At 52.0% G+C, this 9,531-nt stretch overlaps 1 protein-coding gene across 1 annotated transcript; it reads left to right on the forward strand.

Moving 5' to 3' along the window:
- The first annotated feature begins 8,057 nt into the window (after positions 1–8,057).
- LOC136505913 (ethylene-responsive transcription factor ERF071-like) lies at positions 8,058–9,198 on the forward strand. The gene has a single exon (XM_066501042.1). The coding sequence runs from the start codon at positions 8,156–8,158 to the stop codon at positions 9,038–9,040; it is 885 nt and encodes a 294-aa protein (XP_066357139.1). The 5' UTR covers positions 8,058–8,155; the 3' UTR covers positions 9,041–9,198.
- Positions 9,199–9,531: the final 333 nt, after the last annotated feature.

Raw genomic sequence — 9,531 nt, forward strand, 5'->3', positions numbered from 1 at the left:
GAAAGCGCGCTCATCGACTTTCTCCGCACCAACAGAGACATCTTTGCGTGGAGACCCTCAGACATGCTAGGCATTCCAAGAGAAGTCATCGAGCATGGCTTGAAGATCAGGCCAGGCTCCAAGCCGATGAAGCAGCGCCTGTGTCGCTTCGACGAGGAGAAACGCAGGGCCATCAGCGAGGAGATTGCGAAGCTTTTGGCAGCCAGGTTCATCATGGAAGTATACCACCCTGAGTGGTTAGCCAATCCCATTCTTGTACGAAAAAGAGTCAAAATGGAGAATGTGTGTTGACTACATTGGTCTCAACAAAGCGTGTCCAAAGGATCTGTTTTCTTTGCCACGCATAGACCAAGTAGTCGACTCGACCTTAGGGTACGAAACCCTTTGCTTCCTTCATGTGTACTCTAGGTACCATCAAATCGCGATGAAAGAGTCTGACCATCTTGCGACATCTTTCATCACCCCGTTCAGATCATTATGCTACATCACAATGTCGTTCGGTCTAAAAAATATGGGGGCTACGTACCAACGCTGCAAGCTTAAGTGTTTCAAGGATCTCATCGGGCGAACCATTGAGGCCTATGTGGATGACATTGTGGTCAAATCCAAATGGGCTGACCAGGTCATAACCGACCTAGAGCAGACCTTCGTGAAACTCTGAGCGAACGGCATCAAGCTCAACCCCGAGAAGTGTGTTTTGGGGTCCCAAGGGGTATGCTGCTAGGTTTTATCGTCTTCGAGCATGGCATCGAAGCCAACCCAGAGAAGATCTCGACCATCATGAGTTATGGGGTGCCTTGCCATGCTCAACCGCTTTATCTCATGCCTCGTCGAACAGCAGGTGTCAGCATCGGGCTAGTAGTAGAGCGAGGCACAGGAGGCGCTTGACAGCAGGTGTCAGCATCGAGCTAGGGGTATGCTGTTGGAGAGCTGTTCACCGAGGTCTCCCCCTGCTGACCATTTCGAATGGATGCCCAAGGCCCAGGAGGCGCTTGACAAGGTCAAGCAGCTCCTGACAAAGGCCCTGATCCTGGTCCCCCTGATCGACGGGGAACCGCTTCTACTCTACATTACGGCCACCACGCAAGTGGTCAGCATTGTCCTAGTGGTAGAGCGAGAAGAAGAGGGACACGCCCTCAAAGTGTAGTGTCCCATGTAGTTCATTAGCGAGGTCTTGTCCTATTCGAAGACCTGCTACCCCCAAATCCAGAAGCTTCTGTACGTCGTCCTCATCGCTAGGAGGAAGTTGCGTCACTACTTCAAGTCGCATCCTGTGACGGTCGTGACGTCCTTCCCTCTCGGCGAGGACGTCCAAAACAGGGATGCCACGGGAAGAATCGCCAAGTGGGCACTCAAGCTAATGGGTCAAGGCATTTCATATGCCCCCTTGGATGGCCATCAAGTCCCAAGTGTTGGCTGATTTCTTTGCACAATGGACCAAGATCCAAATGTCGCCAGCAGCCATCAACCAAGAGTACTGGATGATATACTTTGATGGATCACTGATGAAGAAAGGCGTCGGTGCGTGGCTGATCTTCGTTTCGCCCCTCGGGGTACGCATGAGGTACATGGTTCACATCCATTTCCCCTTCTCCAACAATGTGGCCGAATATGAGGCACTCATCAATGGCCTATGCATCGCCATCGAGTTGGGTATCCGATGGCTCGACGTCTGGGGCGACTCTCAGCTAGTCATCGACCAAGTCATGAATGGAATCAAGCTGCCACAATGCCAAGATGGCTACATATTGCCGACAAGTCCGCCAGCTGGAGGAAAAGTTTACAAAGTGGATAGAGGCTCGACCGATCTCCGTGATCAAGTCCAAGCAAGCCATGCCATTCTTCCTTGACATCGTCCATCGCTTTGGAGTCCCAAACTCCATTATCACGGATAATGGCACACAGTTCACCAGGAAGAAGTTCCTCCGATTCTACGATGAATACCACATCCACGTCGATTGGGCCACCGTGGTGTGCCCCCGCATGAACAGGTAGGTTGAGCATGCAAACGGCATGGTCCTACAAGGCCTTAAGCCTAGGATCTTCAACCAGTTGAACAAGTTTGGTGGTCGATGGGTCGTGGAACTTCCCACGGTGCTCTAGATTTTGAGGACGCCTAGCTGGGCCATCAGCTACATGCCATTCTTCATGGTCTACGGTTCTGAGGCTATCCTCCCGACTGACCTCGACTATGGAGCGCCAAGGGTCAGGGCGTACGACGAACAAGGAGCCGAGGCACCCCTCGAGAATGCCATGGACCAGCTAGATGAAGTGCGTGACGTTGCCCTCCTCCGCTTGGCCAAGTACCACCATGCGTTATGCCGGTACCACAGAAAGGGTCAGAACGCATTAACCTTTTTATATGAAAAGGGGAGAAGGGCTAAAAATCTGTTTGGCCATAACAAAATTTAAGAGCTTGTCTACTTATTACGAGTTCACCGCTAGGCTTATCTGCCTAACTAATTTCTTTGGGGGATGATCTCATCCTTTATCTCCATAGATAAGTTATGTGCCAGCGGGTCACCCAAGTCGATCGGACAGCTCGGGCCACTACCGAGAGATAGGTAAGGAGCAGTAGGATGCCCCATGAGGGTTATGTCGACTCCGTCATGAACGACAGACCCGGATTCCACTCGAACATATCTGGTAAGAGCTCCCCAAACCCGTCACTCGAGCCATCAAGGTAAGTCATGTGCCAGCGGGTCACCCAAGTCAATCGGACAGCTTGGGCCACTGCTGAGAGATGAGTCACCCTTAATTTACGCATGTTTTCTCTTATTAGTTTCACTATCGACTCCATGATCTTTAAGTGATGCCCGACCCAGCAACGATAAGGGGTCGAGCCTCACTTAGGGGTTGGTAAGAGTATGTCTATTCGGTAGACATTCTCTATGCTCGACCTGTTATCATGTTAAAAACATAAAGGCAAGGTTTGCGGAAACAAACGCTGAGTAAAATTGGTCGGGCCATAAGAAACCTACGTCCCAGTGGCTACGACGTTTTTGCTCACCAGCATGATCAAAGTTTTTTTGCTCACACCCCATGCTTTAGCCTCCGCCTTCCTAGGAAGGGTTTGGAGGGGCCCACCGGTGGAATCTTCATCTAGGAGAGGCCAACGGGTCACCCAAGTCGATCGGATAGCTCAGGCCACTACCGAGAGACGGGTAAGGAGCAGTGGAATGTCCCATGCGGGTTATGCTGACTCAATCATGAACGATGGACCCAGATTTCACTCGAACATAGTCGGTAAGAGCTCCCCGAACTTTACCAACCCCCACTTTACTTTTCCAGTACATGAGCATTCATTCATCCATTCTCATACATCCAAGCATCGCATATGCAATTAATGCATCACGACGCTTCACGTCGCGACACGAGGGTTCAAAGGCCGGCCTGAGAAGGGCTCGAGGCTGCCTCGCGTCAACATGAGTGACAACCGACCGGGGTTCGAAGGCCAGCCCATGAAGGGCTCGAGGTCACCTCGCGTCAAACAGAGCCAGGGGAGAAAACACAGATGAGCCCCAGCGGCCTTCGCCTGACCCGCTCAGAAGCGGATAGGGTCATCTCAACCTTCTCGTTCGATCCTAACCTCGAGCCATGTCCACAGAATCTCCATCGAGGGGAGACCAGCAGGCCACCTGAGTCGGTCTCTGGAATGACTCGGTCATCTACCGGGAGGCGGGTTAAGGAGCAGTGGAATGCCATATGAGGGCTATGCCGACCCCGTTACGAATGACGGACCTAGATTCCACTTGGACATGCCCGTTAGCGAGCTCTTCGAGCGCGACACTCGAGCCATTGAGGCAAGTGACGTTAGCTCAACCCCTCCGATTGCGGAAACCGCGGACGGGGTGACGATCACAAAGATGAGCCGATCCTCGACCGGACCCCCGCTAAGGGCGGGGGCTTGAGGAAAGTTGAACTCGCAAGGAGACCGAACGCGCGGTCGTAGAACGATAGATCCCCGTAGGGGTCGAAATCAGGAAAGACCTTTTTTGACCCACAAAATCTCACGGCTATACCCTCGAGGGGTCCGATCATGACGAAAGGGAACCGTCGTCCTACCGGGACACGTCGTGGGTGACAAAAGAAGGCCAAGGCCATCAGAGTCCTCCCGTTCGGAAAAGCCTCCGAAGGAGTATTCTACTCCTCCGTAGGCTTGAGGGCTACTATCGAGGACCAATACTAGGGTACCCGAAGAGGAGGAGCTAATGGTCATCAATATTGATTCATCCGAGCAGTCAAGAACGCGACTATAGCTCCAACCGACCCCCAGGTGCGCGGGCTCTGCCTCGCCCGACCTCTAGGTCGGGGGCTCCACCTCGCCCGGCCTCTAGGTCGGGGGCTTCGTCTCGCCTGACCCTTCAGGCACGGCTCCTGACAGAAGCCCGTACCGCCGCCAACCACTCTAGGCCCAGGCGCATGGGCCTAGGTCAAAACTCTGACACCAGTGAAGAGACGGGCATGACTCGATGTAACCCAAAGCCATGATGGGCCATACCTAAGGATTCACATCAAGAACGGCGTCAGGCATACCGGTGTTGTTCTGCCTAACCCTTGTACGAACGCTGATAGGCGTGTCAGTTCACCACGATATCCACCGAGACGGGATGGAACACCATAACCGATAGATGACGCCTACACATGTTGCTAGTGACGGACAGGGCCGCGACGTGGAGCCGTCCCTGTTAACATCCACAGGATCGGCGGGACCCGCATGAAGGAGAAGGACCCAACGATCCTAGAAGTCTTCCTCTCTCTGGTCCTTCTCCTTTTCCTCCGCTGTAACCCGCGCTTTCCCTTAGCCTATTAAAGGGAAAGCAGGGCGCCCTACGAGGGGGATCCAGATCTGCACAAGACCGAACCACGAGATAAAAACACAAGAGCACGGCACGAGCACACGGCTGAGCAGCGATCGAGCTCTCAGCACCCGTTCATTCCTTTCATCAGAGACTTGTGATCCTTTCCCTGTCTCGTCTATTTGTAATCCTTACTGCAAACCAAGTGTCGGTAACACGAGCAGCAGCAAACTGGACGTAGGGACGTTCTGCCCGAACCAGTATAAACAATCATGTACTCCGAGCACACCATCCGAGTCAGACGCGCAAATATAAATTTACTCGTCGGTGGTCCGAAAACACCGAAACTATTGAAAACTGATAACCCAATGCACACATTGTGTAATTCTATTTTCAGTTACTTGTATGTTCACTTAATTTTGATTGTGGTCAGTTACCTGGTAACTGAATGCTTGTCATCAGGCTAATTTTCAGTTACTTGCATATCCCCATAGTGTCACCTGTCTGCATGTCATCAGGCTCATTTTAAGTTAGCTGAATGCTTGATTGCTTGCCATCACGCTCATTTTCAGTTACCTGATAACAGTATGTTATATTTGATCTATGAAATATATTATATTACATTATATATGTAATATATGATTTACTTTGAAGGATTTGTTTTGCATCCATTAGAAACACAATGGCATATAGAAATGATATTCATGATTGATTATGACTACATGCAAGCATTAAACGATTTGTAGACAGCAAAACAAACTGTGGGTTGTATGAGCTGTCTTTTTAGCCGTATGTTGTAAATTCCAAGAACTTACAGACAACATGCAGATCTAGTGATTCACACTAAGATCCATGGAATTAATAATTTTTCACTACGTATTGCCAAAATGATGAAAGATGAATCTAGTGATTCACACTAGATGCAGATGAGGAGCAGGCAAAGGCAGAGATATCATACCTGTAGGACGACGAGCACCTGCAGGCGCACCCCTTCCTCCTCCAAGTGCCGCGACAAGGCCAACTGTGGAAGGGCAGGGCTCCTGCCACCAATCCTGTCCCCACCTCTCTGCTGCAGCCGCCGGTTTGTTGCAGCAGGCAGCCGGCGGTGGCGGACCTAGGGAGCCGTGGAGTGGTGGTGAGGGCGGCAGCGACACGATTGTTGACGATGCGGTCAGAGAGGTGGCGAGGCGGGCGGCGACCCTAGGGAGACGCGTCGTGGTGGTGAGGGCGGTGCCGACTCGATTGGCGGCGAGGCGGTGGGCTAGGAGGCGGCGAACCGGCGACATGGGAGGCGGCGAGGCGGGCGGCAAGGCAGCAAACTGGGAGGCGACACAAATCTCGCGGGCACGGAGCAGTTCGTGAGAATTGTGTTACGGAGTTAGAGAATCTGTAGAGTAGAAAAATTACTAAACTGCCTTTAATTACAATTCTTAATTAAAATCTGCCATAAAATTTTTTAATGCGGTTCCTCCCAAGCACCATAAAAAATCTCAAATATTTAACCCAGTTCACAGGCGATCTCGTCAACGATCATTATCCTTAATAAATGAGCTTTGAACTTGTATATTTTCCATGTAATAAAGGACGGCATCTTTGCTGTAAGTTTTATTAGATATTAAAAAAAAGACAAGATTTGGATATAGCCGTGAAGAAACTCAAGGGCGAGAAGTACATATTTTCTTTCGGTTGACATCTAGAATTGTATCCATCAGTAACGAACGATCATGCTCCTGTTCGCTGGCTCGTAAATGATTGTAAATTTCCAGCTGGGAACAGTGTTTTTCTCTCACACCAAACTAGTCAACAATAAATAATCCACGATCGTTTACGGCCTCCCGAACAGGCTGCATACAGGCTGCATATTCTTCCAGGACCAAAAGGGTCATCATCGTAGGCTGACGATGTCCCCAAATTCCAAGTCCCGGCTACACGTTTGTCCAGTGCAAGAGAGAGATACCGCTCTCCCTTCTAGGACTGGGACTGGGAGTGATCCGTGGTTTTGTGTTGCTCGATCCGTGGTTTTGTGTTGCTCGGTACGTACTGCGCCTCTTAAGTCCTAACGGAGAAGCTGGTTGTTGACAGCAGTGTTAACATACTACTAGATGGCTACAGATTTTTTGAAAACAGGTGATTACTGATTGGATTGGATGGTCCATTCAAACAACTAGGTACTGGCATGGTATAGGTGTAGAGCTACGACTCTGTAATCTACTAATCTGTATGCAGCAGTCGAGAGTCGTCCAGAGAAACGAGCTTAGGTAGGTGTAGCCCTGTATAGTAGGTAGCACGACGACTTGGTGGAAAGCGTCAGGACTCAGGATTGCTACTTGCTATCGGCGAAGGCACGAGGACGAGTTCCGATTGATGGTATGTCTGATGGTATCCCATCCAGTTGATGATAAATATGTTCGTAGCAAGTACCAATATATAAGTAGCATGGTCCATCCATCGCACGAACTAACTTTTAAAAGCGCCACGAAAGTAATTTTAGCAATCCACTTGGTTGGGGTTAGACGATACATTACCGCCTTAACCCGAAACTGGCAAACCGTACCAGGTTTCAGCACTTCAGGATGTGATACCGCTTTCAAGCTATCATCAGCACTTCAGCAGGGAAAAAAGAAAAAAAGAAAACTACCACTGTCTTACTGAACTCCATAAGACGATGCACCACTACATCCATATGATGATTTGGTAAATCTGTGCAAAATTTCCGTTCTCTTCCAGATCCCGCTCACCCGTTGGCTCAACCTGACGTTCGAGATCACCCCAACTGCACTGCACGTCCGGCAAAGGCAGCAGAACGATGAGCTGTTACCACCGTGTCAGTAGGGGCGCCGGCGGCAAGCCCGGCCAAGCGGACTTCCAGACCGGCGTGTGCTGTAAGCCTGCAGGGAGACGCGCGAATTCGGGAAGAGGCCATTGCCGTGCCGTGCTTGATCCGATCGGAAATCGGAATGAATCGGGTGCCCTTACTCGCCTGTCGTCTGGTGGGAGTGCAAAGCCCCTGGCTTCTGCATCGCCCGCCTCTTGAGCGAGCCTTCCTTGCCGTCGTCTGGTCTGTCTCCATCAGTTTACGAGTCACGCGCCCTTGTAACTGCTGACTTGCAGGGTCTCGCCGTCGCAGTCGCAATCGCGGACTTTTGTACCCTTCTCCCGTTTTGCTTGGTGGCCTTCCTTGTTGCCCTCTCGCCCCCTCCAAGCGCCTCCTATATAGTCGCCACCTCGGCACTGCCGACGATCACAACCAACACGACACTACACCCGTTTCACAGTTCACTCAGTCTCAGGCTCTCATCTTCAAGAAAAGCACGCTAAGCAGCTGACCTTCCGACGAGCGAGCTAGCATTAGCAAGATGTGCGGCGGCGCGATCCTCGCCGAGCTCATACCCAGCGCACCGGCGCGGCGCGTCGCCACGCCGGGCCACGACAGCGGCAATGGTCGGACCGCGGCCGACGATGACTTCGAGGCCGCGTTCCGGGACTTCGACGAGGACTCCGAGGAAGACGCGGTTATGAAGGAGCGGCAAAAGCGTAAGGCGTTCGCGTTCGCCGCCCCCGCGACCGCGACCGCGACCCTGCGCAGGAGGCGGCCCAGCAGCCAGTACCACGGCGTCCGGCGCCGGCCGTGCGGCAAGTGGGCGGCCGAGGTGCGCGACCCCGTCAGGGGCGTCCGCGTCTGGCTCGGCACCTTCGCCACCGCCGAGGCCGCGGCACGCGCCTACGACCACGCCGCGCGCGACCTCCGCGGCGCCACCGCCAAGCTCAACTTCCCGTCATCCGCTGCCACGCCGCGCACCGGCAAGCGCCGCTCCGCCGCCGCTGCCGATGCCAGGGCGGCGCCGTCCGTCATGAACGAGACCGAAGGCAGCGATACTGTCTCCGAAGGCAGCAGCAGCTGCGGCGCCGTGCCGGACTTCTCGTGGCAGGGCATGTCCGCGACCGACGACGGCGCGGCGGTCGACTTCCAAGTCGAGCTCGACGGCGCCAAGAAGCGCGCCCGGACAGAGCAACGGGAAGAAGAAGCCGAGGGCAAGGAGGAGGTGGCGCAGGCGGCGCCGTCCGGTGATCCCGCCGACATGCTGTTCGACGCTTTCATGTTCGGCGACCAGTTCAGCTTCTTCAACGGCGTCGGCGTGTACGAGCATGCCGCGATGGACGGCCTGTTGGGCGGCGACGCCGTGCTGTGCAACGACAGCGTGGGGCTCTGGAGCTTCGACGACAGCGTGTGCTATTACTAGGCCGGCCGGCTTTCCTTCTTCCTTGCCCCTGTAAAAAAATGTTGTAGTTTACTGTCCCTCATGCTGCACACCTGGCACCTGCACTGTAGAAATGCTCTCTTTGCCGTAATAGCAACCGTTTGCGTACGAGGTTTCTACACCATTTGTAAAAAAAAAGAGCGAGGTTTTTTACTTTTAGACATAGTGTTTGACTGTTCATTTTATTTAAAAATTTTATATAAATTATAAAATAAATAAATTATTATTAAAGTATCTCTAATGATAAAATAAATCACAACAAAATATATAATATTTATATAAAAATTTTAAATAAGACGGATAGTCAAATAAAATGTCTGAAAATAAAAAACGATACTCTTTTTGAAAAGAGGGAGGACGTCTACCTGCCATGCGTTTAATCGACCAATCTCAGAGTTGTTAACATCTGAATCTACTTCTCGATCCTTAATCACTTGATGTCCATCCCCTTGCGCTTGCACTGTCAGTCAGCA

This window comes from Miscanthus floridulus, chromosome 1, assembly GCF_019320115.1.
Source record: "Miscanthus floridulus cultivar M001 chromosome 1, ASM1932011v1, whole genome shotgun sequence".
Taxonomy (NCBI): domain Eukaryota; kingdom Viridiplantae; phylum Streptophyta; class Magnoliopsida; order Poales; family Poaceae; genus Miscanthus; species Miscanthus floridulus.

Excerpts from the sequence above, each read along its gene's own strand:
- LOC136505913 (XM_066501042.1), top strand. The coding sequence starts at position 8,156 with ATGTGCGGCGGCGCGATCCTCGCCGAGCTCATACCCAGCGCACCGGCG.